We start from the raw sequence: 22,213 nt of genomic DNA, 5'->3' as shown, positions 1-22,213 counted from the left end.
GAGCATTTCCCTCACCTCTTACCTTTTGACCTATTTTTCTTTTATCTCTTCCATTGTCTGGTTCATAAGGCAGACAGTTGTGATTAATCTTTGAGCCAAGTGAGGTCATCCATCCATTTCCATACCAAATATTAAGCACTGTGGTAGGCTCAGAATTAAGGTGTCTGTGACCAGGGATAAGGACCTATGAGAAGGAATGCCCTGAAGGGTCAAGGGGACTATATTTGTAAATGGACCTGGGAGAAGCAGTTAGTGATCTAGGATTACATATTTACTTGATATCTGGTCTATAATTTGGTACTAGTTATTTTTTCAGTGAAATTTACTTAGATCATCCACCTACAATGTGTAAGACTTGGAGTCACATTAGAAAAAAAAATCTTAGAACTGCTTTTGTGTACTTAACATGAGCTTCCAGTCCTGTAGCCTTAGTTGAGCCTCATTATTCATCTTCCTGCTATGAAGAGGCCCTTTAGGATACCTTAAGGTTGTAAGAAATACTAAAGAGGTGGATCCATCATAGTAGCTTTAGAAGAATAATGCTTTTATTTCATGCAAAATCTTTTACTTCTGAACTCCATCAGCACATTAGCCCTTGACCTAGAGAGTATATTATGTTAGTTAATTAATTAAGTTAGTTAGCTAACTGATGGTTAAACAGAAAGTTACTAGACCATCTGCCTAAGATATAACAGTTTATTTTCCAGTATGGTATTGTAACCACGACAAAATCTCATTTTGAGCTTAAAGTTTACATGATGCTCTAGAGCCATTTTTCTCAATTCCCATCCCCCTTGTATAGAACTACAGATAACAGAAGTATAGGAAATAAGGCAGTGTGCACCGGCACCAAGGCTTGCTCTGCATTTTGTTTTTTTTATTGCATTTTTTAGTTGTCATTTAGCACGCTTCTGTTTTTAATTGGAAAGAATATTTTGGATAAATTAATTTATTTGACTGTACCATCTATGTCACTATCACTAGGTGAGTAAAATAGTAAGTTAACTTTTACCGTGAAGCTTCTCCTTTGGAATATCAAGACTGGCTAGCATCTAAGCCAGTATTTATTTTAATGTGCAATCTAAATCAAGAACCAAGCCATCAAAGCTCTCCTGACCAACAGCTAAAAAGGTGTTTCAGAGACAGGGAAAACAACTATCTTTTTTTTTTTTTAACCAAAAAATTTGTCTATTCAATGTAAATAATATCTAAAAAATAATGTCTAAAATGTCTATGTTCTTAAAGTAGCCCATATTTTTGTGTTTGTTTGTTTGTTTGTTTGTTTTGGTTTGGTTTTGTCTTTCAAGAGACTTGCCAAGATAATACGAGGTTAACACTACTAAAGAAAACTAATATGCTAGGAGAGGATCCCTCAGCCACTGACCTTGTTAACAATGGGCCTGAAGCCTCTACAGTTAGCTCTGAAAGAAGATTAAAACTTTAATTAAGTGTCAAAGGAGAAATAGCAGGCATATTTCAAGAAAGCAAAACATGGCAGATGTCAATATTCTTCTGGAAGAGTACCAATTCTTATCTATGGAACTGAAACTAAATATGAAATTAATGTGTGTCATCTTCACTAGGGAGTTTTAATTTGCATCCAGATGCCAACATGGGTTACCTCCAAATACCTGGCTGTTCTTTGAATAGTATGTTTAGAGAATGTGATCACCAGATGAAGAACTTAAGCGAAGGCTATAACCCCAAAGCCTGTGGTCTCCCATGTTATCTTCAGAGGTTTTAGGATTTGCTTCCACTAAGAAATCATAACCCTAAGAACTGCCTGGTTTTGTATTTAAGGCTCCAAATAAATATTTCCACTTTGATTCTCTGGAAAATGACTTTATTTGGCAATTTTGTAACAAAGAGTTACGCTCTTGGGGCCACTGAGGTGTAGGGAGATTTAAATTTTTTTTAAGTTTACTTATTTTGAGAGACAGAGGGAGAGTGCAAGTACACAAGTAGGGGAGAGGCAGAGAGAGAGACAGAATCCCAAGCAGGCTCCACATTGTCAGCACAGAGCCTGATGCACTACTCAAACTCATGAATGATATCATGACCTGAGCTGAAATTAAGGGTCAGATGCTTAACTGACTGAGCCACCCAGGTGCCCACACTAGTCATTTTTAAATGTACCCAGTGGAAGCCATTACCAAAGTGATATGATATCCACCAGCATCCATTTGAAATTACTACAACAAAGTCTTCTTTAAGAGTCATTTTACATTGTTATTTTTCTCACTTCCCCCACAGAATTTTGACCCAATGAAATATGTATATTTTTGAGAGTTTTTTAAAATCGATTATCCTGTTGTATTTCTATGCTACCAAAACATGTTTATAAGTGGGAATTATTTTCTTTGTAATGTTGTAAAGCTCTGTGGGTTAAAATGTTTTTCTCTATTATTATAACATTTTCATTAATAATTTACAAAACCAAAGTAAACATACTAAATATTTGGCACATCAGTATTGCAAAAACATAAAACCTCACTTCTTTAACAATTCTTTTTTTTTAATGTTTATTTGTTTGTGAGAGAGAGAGAGAGAGAGCACAAGTGGGGGAAGGGCAGAGAGGGAGAGGGAGACACAGAAGCTGAAGCAGGCTCCACATTGTCAGCACAGAGCCTGATGCGGGACTCAAACTCATGAATGATATCAAGACCTGAGCTGAAATCAAGGGTCAGATGCTTAACCGACTGAGTCACCCAGATACCCCAGGTGTAGGAAGATCTAGAACTCAACTTTAAGCAGTTTAGAATTCAAATCTTGATCATTGTCTCCAATCACTTCACACAGAAAGAGAGGGGAGCAGGAAGAGGGAAAAGGGCATTAAGAGTAGAGAGCGAACAAGGAGGTCATACACGGTCTTTAGCAGTCCTTTGTATAGCATGAAGACACAGCAGAAACAATGAAAACCCCATTGTTTATGGGAGGTCTATGAAGGGAGAACCCAGAGGAGAGCCCACAATTGTCTCTATCATGGCAGAATGAAGCTTATTTGTGGACTTGCCCTCTTGGGCATACAACTTTGCTCCTGTCCAATCATCTGACACCTGCTTCGACATAGCTGATCTCATAAAAAGGAAGAGAATCTATGACATCATCATGCCCCTGGGGGAGCTCTCTATAAGTCAGGGAGGTCTCCTCACCCAAGTGTCTCTGTCCATCCATGATGAAGTGAACACCAGGCTGGCTTTGAAGGTCTCAGCTTCTGACTCTGTGAAATGCTGGTCTGTGGTAGACTGGAGCTTTCCAATAAAGGAGCTATTAGCCCCGGGTGGCTACTGAGTACTTGAGATGTGGCTAATGCAACAGAAGAACTGCATTTTTACTTTTATTTAACTTCAAACACTGGTATTTGATTCTATTACTGAAAAGCTTTTAAATATGTTTGGGGGCAACTGTGGCATATGAATCTGCTGTTTCAACTGTAAATTTTAAGAAATCTAATTACTATTCAAGTATTTCCAATGAAAATTAAGGGTCTGAATTGGGATCTGTCCTAAGTGTAAAATACAAGCCAGATTTTGAAGACTTAATACAGAAAAAGAATCTACAATATCTCATTGATAATTTTTATACTGACTACATATTAAAATGATAATATTTTTAACATGTTGGATTAAATAAAACATTATTAAAATTAATGGCTCATTATGTTTCTATTGGACAATGCTAGACTAGACTACTCTAGACAACCCTCATACTTACAACTTCTGTATTAAGTGTATGCTGAAGAGGATGGGAAGCCGAAGTGGAAATGCTCTTCAACCAGTTAAGAAAAAAAATGTTTTTAAAGTGCAAATGTGAAACAAGAACCTTCCTTAGCCACTTTTCTGCACACCTCTTCCAAGATCAAAGTATTTAAATAGTGTCTCTGCTCTCTGCACAGTAAAAACCTGGTGACTGCTTTGCTCTATCCTGGTCATCCCATGATTTTCTCCTTCAATTCTCAGAACTGTGCCATGTTCATCGGCAGTTAATGCTTGCACCAGCCCCAGGACTGAAATTAGTGGCCTGGCGGAAATGGCAACACTGAACTCCCCTTACCACACAATCTCACTCTCATGACTTTTCCTTTAAAAATCCATAAACCAATGTAGCCGTAATGCATAGATCATCCTCCTTCCTCCCTGAAGGATAGTGAATACCTTCTCTTCCTTCTTTCTTATTCCTCCAGTATCATGTCATTCTCCATTTCTTCCATTGATGTCCATTGAGCCCTTTCCTTGTGCCAGGCACTGTGTGCAGCATGGAAGTGAAGGACACACAGACTGCTTCAGACAGACATTTAGATAACTGTTAAATGCAGCACGATAAAGGAGAAATGCACTGTGCCCACAGTAGGAGGGATGCCTACCGGAAGTGTAATTACCAAGGAGCTGACCTTTGACTGTCCCTTCTTCCTTTGACTTCCCAAAGGAAGGAAAATAGGAGAGATGGCATTCCGGGCAGGGAGGCAGTAGGTGCGAGTGTATGGAGGCTGAGGCTGTGTGGCACCTTGGAAAATGAAAGCAGGTTGGTCTTTCTTGGGTATAAGAAATAAGGCATGGGAAGGAAGTAAAAGGAAGGTGAGTAGCCAACATGAAGCCATTAAGTTCCCACTTATAAGATATCATGAAGAGGAGAGGAAGATCAGAGAATACCTCAAAACTATCAACAGGTTGTGTAAGTTTCTTCCTCCTCCTTCCAGAGCAGTTTACACATTACCAGCAAGCTAAGAAATCCTCATTCTCCCAGAGGTCATTATAGAACTTAGGAGTTTCCAATATGTCTGTGGCATCATCACCTCTGTCATTCAACAGCATTTATTGGGTACCTAGCATGAGCCAGTCACTTACCTACTATAATAAGGATGCAGAAGACCGGCTTCCTAACTAATTTCAGGAAGTCACAGTCGGTCCAGAGAGTATTAATAACAGGCAACGCACAGGTAGTTTGGCAGGGATGCATAATTTTTTCCTTTCTTACTACTTGGGAATAAAAGGCATGTGTTTAAAATGTTTTGGGAGTAGAAATAACCTGCTCCCCAAATCAGTGTTTCCTATTTTCAGCCTTTTTCTCTGCAACTAATGACCTAAATTTGAATTGGAAAAAAAAAAATAGTATTCACATGGACTTCATTCCCCAATCTTCCTGGTTTAAATCACTCTCTGGAGTGTTTCTCAGAACAGGCCATTATGATCACAAGTTAAGAGAATGTTGGTGGAGAAAAGAAGCTTAAGCTTAGGCAAAGTACCTTCCCCTTCATTTTAAAGTAGTAACATGTAAAAAACTGAATGCACTTGAACTCCATTGGATATAGAATGTATCAATGCTCTGATTTCACTCGTTTGAATATTGTTGAGTTTCCCATAGTTCCAAAATGACTTTAAAAATAGTATTCTTTCCTACACTATGGGTAAAAATATGCTATGGGTCTTAGATACACCACAGTTTTAAATATTATCCATGCAAGAGCTTCAGTGTGTCATAAAATTCAGTAGTTCATTGTTTCCTACCTCCGAATGGCTGCAGTTGTCATGAAAACATTGCCATGGCTCAAGCCCCAAATCAGAAGCCAACCCAAACCTGCCATGTGGTCAATTCTCCCTGCAACTGCCTGCTGCTTTCCCCAAGCTCCCCCTCTGCCAGCTCCCTTCACCCAGCAGGTAAAAGGCAAGCAGCGGGCACCTTTGTCAGCCAGGCAGCTGGGCGACTGCAGGCAGCCAAAGGTCAAAGAATCATCTGTGGTAAGAGGACAATTTGCTGAACCCAAATCTAAAGTTCTTCCAGTCTAAACCCATTGGGCAGTGCTTAATGTCTAGAGCTACAGTAGCTAGCTTTGAGTTCAAATCTGTATTGTGGAATTTGAACCATTGAAACACCCATCACCACAAAAAACCTCTATGAATCTTGTTAACAAAACAGGAAGACCTTCTGCCAATAGCTGAGAAATAAATTCCTTCTTTCCTGCTGCTTGGACCACAGCATAATGAGGGCTCCCAAGCTCTCTTTGCAGTAATAAAACAAATGCCCAGGCTTTTCCTTTTGATGTGTTCCAGTTTAAAAGTTTAGAGTTGATGCCTTTTCATCCTTAATTTATCTTCCCTTGTAAATATTTCTGTACCCTTTCCAATATCTGAAGTCTACACATTTTCAAAGTATAATTCACTCCTTCTCCGATTTCAGTTGTATAACTTTATGTTATGGGTCAAATTTTGGGCTAAATAAACATACCTCAGGCTACAGCCCTGCAAATACCTCTGGCAGCAAATTAACTCAAACAAATGTTTTGGTTGGGTGGTGAGGTTGTTTTTTAATAATCTTTCTGATCTGCCTGGAGGTCCAAGGATAGCCTAGGTGAACTCCAAAAAGCTTTTCTAACTTTGTATTTTCTGCCACATTAATAGAAGGTTCTTGAAGTTGTTTAAGTGGTTGGTTTAAAATTCCACCACCAGAGGGTGCTACTTGTTTGCTTCTAAAATTCATTTCACTCTCAGATTTGAAAGATGGAGACCCTGTCACCAAAGACTTGTCCCTGCAGCACCCAGTATTACCCAGGAAAGGTTTCCAGAAGACCTGTAGGCAATGCTCCACTTCAAGGAATCAGACTTCACTTCGCTTTGGACATTACATGTTTGGAACCAAAACTGAAAATATCTGTAGCTTGCACAAACCCAACTGCACTAATTTATATATTCGCTGCAAAGCATGCAAGACATTCGAATCATTTTCCATCCTCATGACTTGTGTTCAGTATTTACTACATGATGACAATGAAACCCAAACTCTAACATTCTCTTCACCACACCAAAAAGTAAAAAAACATAAAGTAAAAAGAGAATTTGCCTAGCTATGCCAATCATGCTGTTTTCCAACAATGTAAACAACTCTTACACACATATATCTCTTCTGCTTGAGTGTAATGTCTCATTTCTAGGGAACATTTTATAAGCTTCAATTTCTCTTACTGTATTTTTTTTTAATGACTGGGATTTGCATCTGACTTTTCCACGTGACGTTTTCTGGTATGCGTGAAGAAAGCATGGAATTCACTTCCCATTCACCTATGCGGAGTGTGCATGGAAAACTTTTTTAAATTTTAGATTTTAAGTTTTAAATGGTAAGACACTCTAGTGTGTTGTCATCTGAATGGCAAAGCCAATCAGGGGTCAGCGAAGTTTTTCTATAAAGTTCCACACTGTAGTAAAGATTTCTGGCTATATGAGGTGTAAGTTCTGTGTCACAGCTACTCAATCCTACCATAACAGCAAGAAAGTAGCCACAAAGACTATAGACACCAATGACTGGTTGTGATTGTAGTTCAGAATACTTTACTTTGAGGAACAGGTGGTGTTCTGCTACTTGCTGACTCCTGAAAATGATGAATCTTAATGTACACATTGTTTTTATTGACAAAATTCAGAAAAGTTTCTATAATGTCATCCTGTGATGATTTTGTCCTTCCTCATACAGTTGTGACAAAGCGTGACCTAAGTGATCCATTTTAAAGCTCACGGGTCCTTTGGAGGAGTACCACTAGGCTCCCTGTCCAGAACTGTCAAAATCTGAGCCAAAGGAGATCTGGACTTTCAGTGTGCCATCATGTTTATGTCTTATGAAGATCGGTTGTGGTAAAGATATAAAACCAAGAAGGATGTGACACCCTGGCAATTTCTCCTAGAGATAATATGGAAAGCAAACAAAAGACATAGCTTATTTACCTTCAGACTGATGTGTAGCCAGAGGAGTCTGGGTCTCCTTGGAGTACGACACAACTTCCCTGGGCAGAAAATCCACCTGGGTAACCTTCGACACACCCAGCCTGTGCAGTCTTCGTCTGTAAGTAACAAAGGACAAACACTTAAAAGAGGGAAGGTGTTCTTTGCAGAAAAGCTGTCAGTAATAACGCACAGGACCAACACAAACCCCAACCTGCAGTTTCTCAGTGCAAGGGGCTTGGGCTGGACGCTGGGACACTTGGCTTCTTGGCCCACGTTGGCCCTAATTTCCTGGTGATGTCAGATAGGTCCCTCATGCTGACCCTCAGTTTTTCTATCTGTAAAACAAGGTCTTGGTCTGGCTCAGAGGAGACGCTTCCATTCTGAGCACCTCTGATTTTGCTTGTTTTAAATCAATAAAGGGAATTTTCATTGGTAACACAAGATCCTAGCCTCTTACATGAGATAGACAAAGGAAAAGCAGTGATTCTCAAGTCAGAAGAAAAGAAAGATGATTTCTTAATGGGGTAACATGTTTGCTATGGTAGCATCGAGAGGAGCACATTCCAAGAGGGAGTATAACACTTCTCAGTTCTCCAGAAGAGGAAGTAACACAGATCAGCATGTGAATCTGTGTAAAGGCACATTGCTAAAGCATAGGTGGGTCAAGAGGGCACTGGGCTAAGAGTGATAGGATTTTAGCTTGGAATTCCCCAACTGTGACCATGTGCAAAACAATTTCTAAATATTTATGTCACGCTTCAAGTGTTTTCAGATGTTTCTAACATCTATCATGTCATCTGTTCTCACAACACCTCTAGGAGGCATATGGGAAGATGTTATCACCATCTCCATTTTATAGATGAGGAAAATGAAATGCAGTGTAAGAGACATGTCCAGGTATATAGAACTCATACATGGTTAAAGTACTGTTGGCCTGAATCCTGGTCGAGTGCCTTTTCCACCAAGCCAACTCCTACCTAGGGCTCTTAATGGTGGTTTCTGAGTTACTGCAGAAATCTGAAGTGCCTTCTGAGTCCCCCAGGAACATCCAAATCATGGCGGCAGCAGAGTCTGGTGGTTAAGCACATAGACTCTAGCCCCCCCACTTACCAGTTGTGTGTGTGATCTTAAACAAGGTACCTAACCTCTCTGCACCGCAGTTTTGTCATCTATAAAATGGAGATATTACTAGTACTTGCTATTAGGATTGTTATGGGAACGTATATATACGACACACATATGATGCATATACTACATATGTATTATGTGCACATATGTACATAATTTCCACACTTATATCTTAAAACAGTTTCTGGAACATTATTTTTAACAAATAGACTTAATATTAGGATGGGACATATTCTACTGTGTTTCTTAAAAATTTCCAGGCATAGAGTATGTATGCTTCTCTCTGACAGGTAATGAAAACTGAAATAAATGCATAGCTCAATAACACATACAGGGAATCGTAGTTACACTCCCTAGTTCTCTATGGCCAGTAGAAGCACATTTTATTAATATTATTGTTTTTAATTATTACTAGCAGATGGCACAGACTCATTGTATTTTTAGTACTTCTAGCAATAATAAAATTTAAAAAATGCATGTCACAGCTGGAAATTTCCTTGTACAATCTCCCAAGCATTCTAGGAAAAAAGTTTTTCTTCTTTTCTAGGAGTTACTCAAACAACTGAGGTGATATCAAAGATGTGTACAGAGTAGATGTGCACAAAGTTCTCTAAACACCGGTTAGAAAACAAGCCTGTTTGGCCATCTCTGAAGTGCCCATAACCAGGACCATAGTCGTAGCTGCACACAGGCCTGGGCCTCACAAGCCTCACTCACTCACAAGTCTGCACCACAGAGTGTCAGGCTGGGTTCCCAGAACTCCGTGCAGCCTCCTCACACAGAGTTAGTGGAAAACACACAAAATAGACTAGAAACAAAGTTGCCAAACAAGGTAAAAGGCTCAAAGTTTCAAAGTAAGAAACTCAGGTATTAGTTTAACATCTTAAGTCAGAGAAGAATGTTTTCTTTCCTGAAATAGGTCTTTCTCCAAGCACTTGAAAAAACAAGCATGAATAGACACCCCAGGACTGCTTGGGGTAATGCCCCTCCTGCTGTTTCATAGCCCAGGGCATCTTTCTGAGGTCGAGAGAGGTCAGGCTGCATCACACAAGCAAAGATATGGAAAGAAATGTATGCTGGTATGACAGCCCCACCTTTTCAAATGAAGCCACCCCTGGCATGAAGGGATCGCCCTGGATCCTAGACTTCTATGGGCATCTATGTGAGGCCCAGAGATCTCCATACTCCCACTGAAAGGTACCTACAGCTTCAGGCAGGGATTCTAGGGTTTCTTGCTGATGGGACATAAGCCATAGGCCTATCTTGATGGGTAACCATCAGCAGGCACTGGAAACAGGAGGCTGACATGTAATTTGATAATCCACCATGGCAAATCAAAACCAACTGATAAGACAGTATGGCATAATGGTCAAGTCATGGACTCATTCAGAAACAAATATGGCTTAGAATTCTATGCTTGGTCACTTATCAACCGAATGGTAGGTGAAAGCTTTGAACAAGTGACAAACCCTACTAAGCCTCAAGTTTCTTATCTGTAAAGTGGGTACACATCACTGAGTGGTTGTGAAGACAGAATGAAGCTAATACTTGCAAAGCACTTACTTCTGTGCCTGGCACATAGCAAGCAGCTCCTGGCTTAAGCATCTCTACTTTTAATTTATTTATTTTTGACTGGTAATGCTTGTATTTGTTTTAAAAAACCAGAGAGGACAGATTTATGAATGCTCTATATTAAAGATTCTTTAAGACAGCAGATTTGAAGATGATCTCTTTCAATGAAGCATGAGAATCACCCACCAATGTCTTTATATGGGCACATGTATCCTTTTGGCTGCTTGGGAGACCCTATTTGCTTTTCCTTTAACTGAAAGCATTATCACCATGACACTTCTCAGCTGTCAAAACTTAGTCTGCATGAGTGACCTTATCTCACTAAACAAAATGTTTCCTTTTCTCAAAAACTATCAAAAAGTTTCCACCAGTCCCTCTCTGATGCTGTATTTGCAAACCCAGGGTCCCAACTCAACCCATGCCATCAAGAATAAATAAAAGCTAAGTTGTGATGAAGTGATTCTCTGCATGTGCCAATTGGTTGATACATCAATGAACTTGTCCTTTTCCCTTGAGGGTGATTTTGTCTCAAATGATTTATAATTTTAAAGCAACGGCTTATAATGCTTCTTATGGGGTAATGGATACATTACTGTGTCTTTCCCTGCAGTCTCCACATTGATTCAGCTGCATTTATAGCAAATGCTTTTATACTTTGTGGCTATTCTGCTGTTGCTTTAGTAACTGTGTAGTTATAATGCAGATAAACACTTTTTATATATTATCTTATTATATCCTCATTACAATTTTACATCCTATTCCAATTTTACACTTTAAAAAATTAAGGTTCAGCGATAGTAAGCCGTTTGCCCAAAATCACAAAGGTAGTAAGTGACAGACCCAGGCCTTTGGCTCTGTCAAACAGCAAGTTAAGGGCCATGTTCTTAGAAACTGTTCTCTGTTGACCCTGTCCTCTGATTTTTTTTCTTAATGCTTTATGAGCATCGCCTCACTGAGGCACACTCTTACAACCTAATATAGTAGAAGGCCAAGCACATGTGATCATTTTATAAGTATGAGAAAGGATTCCTGAGACACAGCGAGGCCTATATTATTGGAGCATAATCAAAGGATCCTGTTTGCAAGGTGAGCACCACACAATGGTTCCCAGTCCTAGCTGGTTCAGACAGGCTGGCCAGTAGGTGGCACCCTTCCACAGCAAAGACCTTCCTCTTAGGTGTGTTCTCTGAGTCCTCCATTCTGAGTATTTCCTAGACCAGTCCTGGGGCCTGCATGTCAGTGGATCCAGAATCCATCCATTTATACAACTCTGTGATAGAGGCCTTCTTCAACTTCCCTTTTTGTAGAAAAACATTTCTACAATTTTATCAGCTGAAAAAATTATTATAAAATGTTTAAGACGTGAAGTACACAGTAGTTATTTCCTTTAAGTACGAACTTTGAGCATCATATATGTTTTATTTTTATTCAAGCCTTATCAATTCATATTTCTTTTATACAAGGATACAAATTAAACTGCTTAGCAAGAGAGGGGGGAAAAAAAACAATGTAGCACTAATGTTACTATAATTCCTTTTCCTTCTAATCAGGCTATAAATTCCATACTGGCTCTTCAGTTCTGGCTCTGGGATCACTTAGCTGCCATCCCACTCCCCCTCCTGCAAAGTTCATGCTTTCACCTACATACAAGCAGATACTTCTGCTATCAACCCTCGTACAGGCCACTGTATTCACCTCTTTTCATGTCTGATATGACTGCAAGCTTGCTTATTTATCCCTTACTGATTCATCTCTGTAGCTTGGGCCTCAGTTCAGTGTCAGGTACAGAGGAGGCACTAAATCAATGTTTGAGGAAGGAAAGGTGGGAAGAAGAGAAGACTAGAAAAGGGGAAAGGCAGAAGGCATCCTACAGAAGTGTCAACTGAGATTTTAATTATCAAATGCCAGGTGGACATGGCATTATTATTAAATTATACTGTGTATTTTCACCTTGGTAGTTTATTGTAAAATAAGAGGCTTTAATAGAATTTCAAATACACCGAATTAAATGTGTATCATGTTCTAAATAATCATAAGAGAGCGAGTCAGTGTCACTTAAGAAGTACAATAAGGCTTCATATATTTGGATTCACTGTGACCACATTTAATAAATATAGAGGGAACCCAAACAGAAGTCCTAGAGCAGAGGCTCCCAAAGTGTGGTCCTTGACCAGCAGCTGCAGTACCGTTTGGGAACAGGTAAGAATGCAAATTCACAGGCCCCACCTGAAAACTACTGAACCAGAAACACTGTGGGCAGAGTCCAGTGATTCCAATGCCCATTAAAGCCTGAGTACCAGTGAGTTAGAAATACTGGACAGAGACTTCACCGTTTAACCATATTCACCTGGGGATCCCCGACTGTAGCCAATTCCTAGAAGATGAGGCGTTAGTCCCACTGAAAAGGGAGGAGAGGATGTCCATGGACCAAGTTTATAAAGCTCTATGAGATGGGCCAGACGCAAAGATGAACAAAGATGAAGAAGAGGTAAGAGGCAGGCAAAGAGACCAGTGCAAGTCTTTCCTATATCTAAAAACTAAAGAGTCAGGCAAGGGATGCCAGAGACACTGGGCAATGAACCCCGAACCCTCACAAGCTAATTTGGCATGGTCCTAGAGTGACAGAGGGCCCATATCTCCCCAGGGCTGGGGTGGGACTCCCACTAAAAGTCCTGGAAGCCTCCTTGTCAACTAATCCTGTCAACTTGGCTTAACAAGCTGGCTGAGGAAAGTTGCTATGTTTCTTCTGAAAAGAAAGATCAGATTTTGACAAGGAATAAAAAAGTGAAGCTATCTGAAGTCTGAGAAGGTCACTGGCTGGTGCTCAGGATGTAAACGTTTCCAGTTCACCACAAGCATAGTCCAATCTACCCAGGTTCTGTCCATTTGTCCTTGGTTGGACATTCTGAATCACAAGAAGAAAACTACTCCCTTGAATGAGTGGAGACAGACCCCCATTATTTTTTCTGTTTTGAGTTCAACTGATATCTATCCAACCACAGTAAGGTTAGCATGACTTTGCTAAGCTGCTTACAAAGTTTCGTTATTCAAGAAAGAGGAAAACCCCAAGTGTGACCTAAGCATTGTCTATGATGTCTACCAAAGTTGACGAAAATAATGGTTATATCCCAAATAGGAGGATTCTGTCCTATCATTAACAGCATGAGAAACATGCGCATTGCCATTGGAATTCTAATAAATATATACTATGTGGCTCCCGTTTCAAAAGTGGATGACAGTTGAAGAAAAACTTCACTGATATTTTTTAAGTGTTTAATACTTTAAACATTCTTTAATACTAAAGAGAGAAAATACTTGCAAAGCAAAGCGTTATCTACCAAAATGGGATACCCTGGTCTTGCGCCTATGTTCTGAAAAGGTCTCCATTCTTTTCAAAGCCACGAGCATCAGAACTTCAGCTTCTAAAGCCAGTGCACCTGCAACCTGAAAATATGGAGACAGCCATTGTTTTGGGCCTACATGTGGAGTGCTAAAGAACACCCACTAGTTGTCAAAGAAACTACTATCTACTGCCTTTAAAAATAAAGGTGGGGTGCCTCCAAGAGACTTGGAACTCATGCAGATAAAACCCAGAACAGATATTCTCAGAGACAAGGAGTTATTCAGCCAGATGCCAAAGTAGGTCAAGGCTAAGGAATAAAAGAATGTCTTCACTGGACCCAGACTCAATCCTGCTGGGTTTTATTCCTGCATATTTGCATGTGAATATTTCAACCCATGAAACATTAATGGTGCCGCCAAAGAATGTTTCTAGTGCTGCTTCTAAAATTCCTTGAGGCTTCTCAAAGAAGATTTCCTAAGACAGCAAGAATGGGAATGGTTCCATTTTCCTTCTTGTCCAAACATCTTATGTGGGTATGCACAGTGTCTTTGACAACTAGCAAAAGAACCACTTCAGCCAACATCACTATTAGCAACCACAATTTTTGAAACATGACACTATCCCAGATCCTAACATTATGAGCAGAATAAAGAGATCAAACATATACATCAAAAGGCAAATAGGAATGAAAAGTAGCAAATAATAAAAGCCAACATAAGTGATCCACACAGTAAGTGGGACAGGAGAGTATAATGGGCAGATTACCATGTGCTTCAATAAATAAAGTTTCACTGAGACTGAAGGCCTGATGTGAGTCTTGAAGGGTAAGATAGGTGAGTCTACTCAGGTAGAAAGGAATGACGAGGGTAACCTAGGGAGGCAGTCTTGTGCAAAAAGATCTGGAGACCAAATTCACATTTCATACCTGACAGATCAAGTTTTCAGGAAAAAAAAAAAAAAAAGTTTTAAGCTGAAGAGCAATGGAAGATTAAGTTTTGAGAGGTACACTGTGAGCAGATTATTCTTAGAGGGCTTAAAATCTTGGGCTAAAGAACTTGAACTTCATGCTGTAGATAATGGGAAATTACTGAAAGTTACTGAGTAAGAAATTGACCACTGCAAAGAAACATTTCAAACTTGTTAGCATAGCAACCATGTAAAGAATGGTATCAAATCTCTTTTTGACAAGTGAGCAACCAGAGGCTGTGTGTGGGACCTTACAAGCTGAGTGTGGGGGAACCGCAAAAGGATCTACAAGCAGAGGGTGGGTGGGTTCAGTAACCAAAGAGAAAATCCAGGCAAAGCATTAATTCAAAGGAGGCAGCCAGAGACATGGTTATTGGATTTGTGACCGGCAGTCTAAGAAATGTGGAGACTTGGTCCAAGGTGATAAGAAAGCACTCAGTAGTTATGGCACAGGGAACAGAAAGGATATGCCGTACTTTGGTGACTCGAGAAAAGAAATGAAGGTAGACCTTAGCAGTTTACTTGGTATGGAGGGTGAAGGAAAAGGAGCAGACTGGTGATTGTTTCAAGGCCTCATGCCTTATGGGAAGAAAAGTGAATGGTGTAACTGGAAGACAGAGGAATCCACAGAAAGATATGCCTTGGGGTAAAAAAATGAGTACCTCAGTGGATGAGTTTCTGGTGAAGGGTTATCTCATTGTACGAGATATAAGACCAAAGCTCAGAAAAGAAGACAAAACAGAAATTATGGCCCTGGAAGCCACCAAATGAGAGTCAGATGAGAAAATGCTGCATCCATAGAAAGAAAGAATATAGGCAGCCAAGGGCACAGAAACTCACGTTAATATGAAATGACAAAGGGTAATTTGTTTTCCAAACACTGTACCATAGTATAATTAGTTGTGTCAAGGTGTGACATCTCAAGAACCGATTCCTTGGATTGGGAATGGGACACCACGTGGAGGAAAGGTGATGATGGGGCGCCACACAATGGAAGTGAACCTGGCAGGCAGCCCCTTACCACACTCCCTTTATCACCTATGTTCCAAGTGGGTGTTTTCCTCCAAGAACTGGAAAGCAACTTGATGGCTGACCTTTTCTGATTACCTCAAAAGAGATGAGTTTCCATTTTCTATGTTCACATTTTAAAAATCATTTGAGAGGTATTTATTTCATTTCCATGATATTTACTTCTTACTGTGCAGAGATATTAGTTTGGCAGCTAAAGTATTTTTGCTGAACAGAAGCAAATGTCAAGTCTGGCTCAGTCAACAGGCACAGCCAAAGGGTTTGCCTTGAATTTCATAACACAAGTAAATCTTGCAAATTTCCAGGATAAGAGAAAAGTCAAAATAGTCACGGTTACAATACAGCTTGGCAATATGAGTGGGGGTTCCGCTGTCACGTGTCCACCTTACAAAGGAAAACTGAAAGTTCAGAATTACAAGAACAGGCAGTACTGAAGTGTGTTCTCTCCAATATTACATAAAAAACAATAATAATATAAAAATTTGGTTGAAATGGCCTTTTACTGACTTAATATTCATGAACAACCTTCTGTAGAAGTTGCAACATAAAGCTATAAATTTAAACAATTCTTTAAGTCACTTAGGACCAAAGTATAAGCAGACATCCTTGCCAACTGGTCATACTCATTTTTCTGAAATGGAATAAAAAAAAGAATAAAGTTTTATGAAAATCCTGCTGCTAGTGTGGAACAGAAAATATCTTCTACCTGCTTACTCAAGGTTCTTGAGAACAGAAAACAAAGACTGGCAGATAGCAAGTAGCTTCTCAAGAAATGTTTGAGGACTGGGTAAATGAGTACCTTAAGAGGTAAGTAAATTGTTTTCTCTCTCTCTTGTGACTTTTAATTGAATCTGTTAAAACCAGTTTATTAAAGTTTTTCATGGGTCAAATTTTACTATATACTTACAGACTCTGAAATGCATTTTACCATTACCTTTTGATACACACAGGTTATAAGCTGCTGTTCCACATTTCAATTTCCACAGAGTGTGTGATTAGGTCTTATTAAAAAGGCAGAGATTGACAGTTCTTGAGTTCCAGCCCCGCATCGGGCTCACTGCTGTCAGCTTGGAGCCTGCTTCAGATCCTCTGGCCCCTTCTTTCTCTGCCTTTCTCCGACTCATGCTGTCTCTCTCAAAAATAAATAAAACATTTTTTAAAAAGGCAGATATTGGGGTGCCTGGGTGGCTCAGTTGGTTAAGCGTCTAACTCTTGGTTTTGGCTCAGTTCACGATCTCACAGTTTGTGGGTTCGAGCCCCACATTGGGCTCTGCACTGACAGTGTGGAGCCTGCTCAGGAATCTCTCTCTCCCTCTCCCTCTACCCTTCCCTGGCTCACATGCTCTCTCTCAAAATAGATAAATAAACTTAAAAAAAAAAAAAAAGGCAGAGACCATCCATATGCTCAAGAAGAATACAACCCACATTTTTCTCAAGAAAATACTAGACCTTGTTACATAGGAAACCTTAAAAATTAATTCAAACCAGGGATTTAAACATAATAAACAACATTTGGTAAAACTTGAAGAACAAGCAAAAAGAGGGTTACTTCATCAAACGCTAATGAAGTCATTACTGTTCTGTTAGTCAAACTGAAATGATTTTAAATGTGAAAAGTCCTCTAAAACTGCCTGTCTAGATTTTATCAAACACCTACCACCCTCTTGAAAATACATGTTTTTCTAGTGCCTTCATAGAGCTACTTTAATTTCTATTCTTGACAGAGTGATCTCTCTATTTCTCCACAGCAGTATGGGATGGTGCCTCATGGATTCAGGAGTTAACACTCGCCCTCTCTCTCAGCTTAGAATAAAGGAAAGGTTGAGAGGTAGGAGGGGTCACCACCTTCTACCAATGTCTCCCAAGGATAGAAGGCATCCCTAAGTGCCTCCTTCAGGAAGGAGCAGCCACATCCCTCACAGCAGGTTTCTTCTCATTCTCACTTTGTTCCAAATATTTTTAAAAACCTACCAAGAGTTTAATATACAATGACACAGAGGACATACAGTTGTGAGGCTCCAATATAATCAGAAGGTACTAAATATTCCTATATGTTATTGGGTTTAACAATTTTGAGTGATGGGCCACAAAAGACCCTTATTGCTTATTGATATCTACTCGTCGTTGAGAATCTTTGCTTCCCTCTCCCCTTGTGCTGACTCAGCACATCTCCCTAAATACTGACAATCTCATGGTGGCATCTGTACTTATGTTTCCTACATAAAAAAAACAAAAAATATTTAAAATATAATCCCTCTCTCAAACTTCCCCATCGCAACCCCAAATTTCACTTCCCAGTTTATGTAGATTTGTTTCTATACTGTGATCTTTTAAACTTTTTTTTTTTTAACGTTTATTTATTTTTGAGACAGAGAGAGACAGAGCATGAACGGGGGAGGGTCAGAGAGAGGGAGACACAGAATCCGAAACAGGCTCCAGGCTCTGAGCTGTCAGCCCAGAGCCCGACGCGGGGTTCGAACTCACGGACCGCGAGATCATGACCTGAGCCGAAGTCAGCCGCTTAACCGACTGAGCCACCCAGGTGCCCCTATACTGTGATCTTTTAATTGACTCTTTTTATCCTATTATTTCACTTTCTACTTCTATCATCTTCAATTCACTTAATTTATTGTAATAGCATAAGAAAGCAAAGCATTTTTGGTACTTTCATAAGTATTTGGTTAAAAAACAAATGGGTCAAATTTATTTTCTCATTTTATTTGGAATTTTCTTAAAGCTTTCTTTTTCCTAAATGTCATATTATCTCCCTTATTTGTCCACGATGCCATTTTCTTTACTGATCACATAGATAACATACAAATCAGAATCAAGTGACACAATATTTGTGCTGCTAGCCAGGGTGGAGTGATAGAAAACAGATTTATTCTAAAAAAAAAAAAAAAAAAAAGAAGACAGCAGTTTGAATGAAACAATGGTTTGTAAGATACTGGGGGTCAAGCAATGATGGACACTAATATATGAAAGAGGGAAACAAAAGATGAGTCCAATAACTGCCCCAGCTTACTGCATTCAGAGAGTTCTCAGGCCACGGTGCAGGGAAGTAATCCAGGTGAAATCTAGCAGACTCCCTAAGTTAAGGAGACAACTGAGAGTCTAGGGATACCAAGGCAGTTAGAATTCACAGGACAGAATAATAGAAAGGAATACTACAAAAAGAGAAAACTCAAAAGATCTTCAAAGGGTTTCCCTTGAGGATTCAGCTTAGTGCTAATATAGTGCAAGTATGTGAGGAAATCATCTGAGGCCAAGGAAAGAACTACCTGAAAAAATTAAAGGTAACAGTTCTGGGCACTCACACAGTTAGTGCCTGTTCCCACCGACTAGGCTAGAAAACCTCAAGATTTATGGGTCATTGTGTACAGTGCAGGAATTAATTAGCCCCAGGCTGAGCACTGCATCAATCCCAACTAAGAAATCTTAAAAATAGGACTTGAAAGGATCAAACTGTTTCCAAGTGAATTAACTGTATCTTAGAACAAATCTCAAGAAGATTTCTATAAATTCAGATATAGACAATACCTAACAAACTAATATTCACAATGTCTGACATAACCAAAAATCAGCAGACCTACAAAGAAACAGGAAAAAAGGACTATAATGAAAAGATATGTCAATCAATTGCAACTGACCCAGAACTAAGACAGATTAACACTGTACTTCAAGTGTTCAAAAAGTTAAGTAGAAACATGTAAGATTTCTCCTTTTAAATTTATTTATTTATTTTGAGAGAGACAACCAGCACAGAGTTCAATCCGGGGCTCAAACCCACGAACCATGAGATCATGACCTGAGCTGAAGTCAAGAGTGGGAGGCTTAACCGACTGAGATACCCAGGGGCCCCACGCATATAAGATTTCTTTAAAAGACCGAAACTGAACTTCTAGAAGGAAAATTACAATGTATGAAATTAAAAAGTCATTGAGTGCTTTTTTTTTTTTTTTTAAATACTAGAAACCACAAAATAAAAGATTAGTGAACATACACACACATACAAACAATGGAAATTATCCTAAATAAAACACAGATCCCCTTTGTCTCTCCTCCAGCTATCCAAGATGCCGAAAGGAAAGAAGGCCAAGGGGAAGAAGGTGGCCCCGACCCCTGCTATTGTGAAGAAGCAGGAGGCCTAGAAGGTAGTCAATCCCTTGTTTGAGAAAAAGCCCGAGAATTTTGTCATTGGACAGGACATCCAGCCCAAAAGAGACCTCATGCACTTTGTCAAATGGCCCTACTACATCCAGCTGCAGTGGCAAAAGGTTATTCTCTGTACGTCTAAAAGGGCCTCCTGTGATTAACCAGTTCACCCAGACCTTGGACCACCAAACAGCTATTCAACTGCTTAAGCTGGCCCACAAATACAGACCGGAGACCAAGCAAGGGAAGAAGCAGAGATTGCTGGCCCGGACTTACAAGCTGCCGGCAAAGGGGATGTCCCCACTAAAAGGCCACCTGTCCTTCGAGCTGGGGTTAATTCTGTCACCACCTTGGTGGAAAACAAGAAGGCTCAGCTGGTAGTGATTGCACATGATGTGGATCCTATTGAGCTGGTTGTCTTTCTGCCTGCCCTGTGTCATAAGATGGAGGTTCCCTAATGTATCATCAAGCAGAAGGTCAGCCTGGGGCACCTGGTCCACAGGATGACCTGCACCACTGTCACCTTCACACAGGTTAACTCAGAAGACAGAGGAGCTCTGGCTAAGCTGGGGAAGCCAGCAGGTCCAATTATAATGACAGACACGATGAGATCCGCCGCCACTGGGGAGGCAATGTCCTGGGTCCAAAGTCGGCGGCTCGCGTCGCCAAGTTGGAAAAGGCAAAGGCTAAAGAACTGACTACCAAACTGGGCTAAGTGAACACTGTTGAATTTTCTGTACATCAAAGTAATAAAAGGCTCTCTTTCAGCCCGTGTCAATTGGCAAACACCAAACCAAACCAAACCAAACAACAACAGACACAGATAGAAAAGAAAAATAAGTAAATAAAGCAATTTAACCATGGAAATTTTTCAAGTAACCTAATATACATGTGATTTGAGTTCCCAGAGGAGCAGAAGGAACAGAAGAAAATATATGCAAAAATAATGGTCAAGTTTTTCCAAATTTGTTGAAAACTCTAAACCCAATGATCCAAAGACTCTCAGTGAACCCAAGCACATAAAACATGCAGAAAACTTTACCAAGGTACATCATAATCAAATTGCTCAAAATTAGTGAATTTCTGCCTTAACAGAAGACCTTTCCTTTAAGAAATGTTAAAGGATATCCACCAGGCAGAAGTAAAATTATACCAGGTGGAAATATGGATCTATACAAAGGAATGATAAACATCAGAAAAGTATTTACTACATGAGTAAATATATAAGATATTTTTTCTTAATATTTTAATTTCAGTTATAATTGGCTAGTTACACAAAAATAAAAATAAGGCAGTGTATGCTTTATAACAGAATTAAAAACAAAATGTATGACAACAATACCATGAAAATCAAGAAGTTAAATATAAATGTAAACATATTAAAAAGTTCTTGTACTATACAGGAAGTGGAACAATATCATTTGAAGATAGATATTGAAGGTAGATCGTGATAGATTAAAGATATACATTATAAATACTAAAGCAACCACTAAAATAATAAAGCAAAGAGATACAGCTAATAAGTCAAGAAAAAGTTAAAATAGAATAATAAAAAATTCAATAATACAAAAGGAAGCACCAAAAATAATAATAAAAGGAAAGAAGAATACATAGGACAAATAGAGAACAAATATCAGTATTACAGATTTAAGCCCAACCATATCAATAATTACATTAAATGCAAATAGTGCAAATATCCCAATTAAAAGACAGAAACTATTAGAACAGATAAAAATATAACACCCAATTACATGTTGTCTATAAGAAATGTACTTTTAATGTAAAGAAACAAATAAAAGTAAAAGTTAAAGGGTGAAAAAAGATATACCATGCTAACACTAATCAAAAGAAAGCTAGAGTGGCTAATATTAATGTCACACAAAGGAGATTTGGAGCAATATATATTACCAAGGACAAAGAAGTTCATTTCATAATGATAAAGACATCAATGTATCGAGAGACATAAGAATCTTAAACATTTCTGCACCTAATACAATATTTCAAAATACATGAAGCACAATCTGACAGAATTGCAAGAAATAGGAAAACTCAAAACTGTAGTTAGAAATTTCACCCCTCTAGCAATAATTGATAGAGCCAACAAACAGAACATTAGCAAAAGATATGGAAGATTGAAACAACATAATCAACCAATTTGACCTAACTGACATTTATAGAACATTTATGGAACAACAGCACAACACATCCTTTTCAAGGGCACATAGGACATTTACTAAAACAGATCATACTATGGACCATAAACTAAGTCTGAACAAATTAAAAGGACACAAATAGTACAAAATACGTTCTG

The 22,213-nt window shown here is 39.1% G+C and overlaps 1 protein-coding gene and 1 pseudogene across 5 annotated transcripts in view; one reads left to right on the top strand and one right to left on the bottom strand.

Annotated features, from left to right (window-relative positions):
• The window catches only part of DYNC1I1 (dynein cytoplasmic 1 intermediate chain 1), a 315,653-nt gene that overhangs the window by 232,421 nt on the left and 61,019 nt on the right, over nt 1-22,213 (bottom strand). For all 5 annotated transcript variants that reach the window (XM_045494852.1, XM_045494850.1, XM_045494854.1 and 2 more), the window contains one exon: nt 7,710-7,825. In XM_045494852.1, the coding sequence (XP_045350808.1) occupies nt 7,710-7,825 (116 nt within the window). The remainder of the gene's footprint in view (nt 1-7,709; nt 7,826-22,213) is intronic.
• LOC123606454 lies at nt 19,797-20,669 on the top strand (annotated as a pseudogene).

This window comes from Leopardus geoffroyi, chromosome A2, assembly GCF_018350155.1.
Source record: "Leopardus geoffroyi isolate Oge1 chromosome A2, O.geoffroyi_Oge1_pat1.0, whole genome shotgun sequence".
NCBI classification, from domain to species: Eukaryota; Metazoa; Chordata; class Mammalia; order Carnivora; family Felidae; genus Leopardus; species Leopardus geoffroyi.
This window is presented reverse-complemented; position numbering and strand designations above follow the sequence as displayed.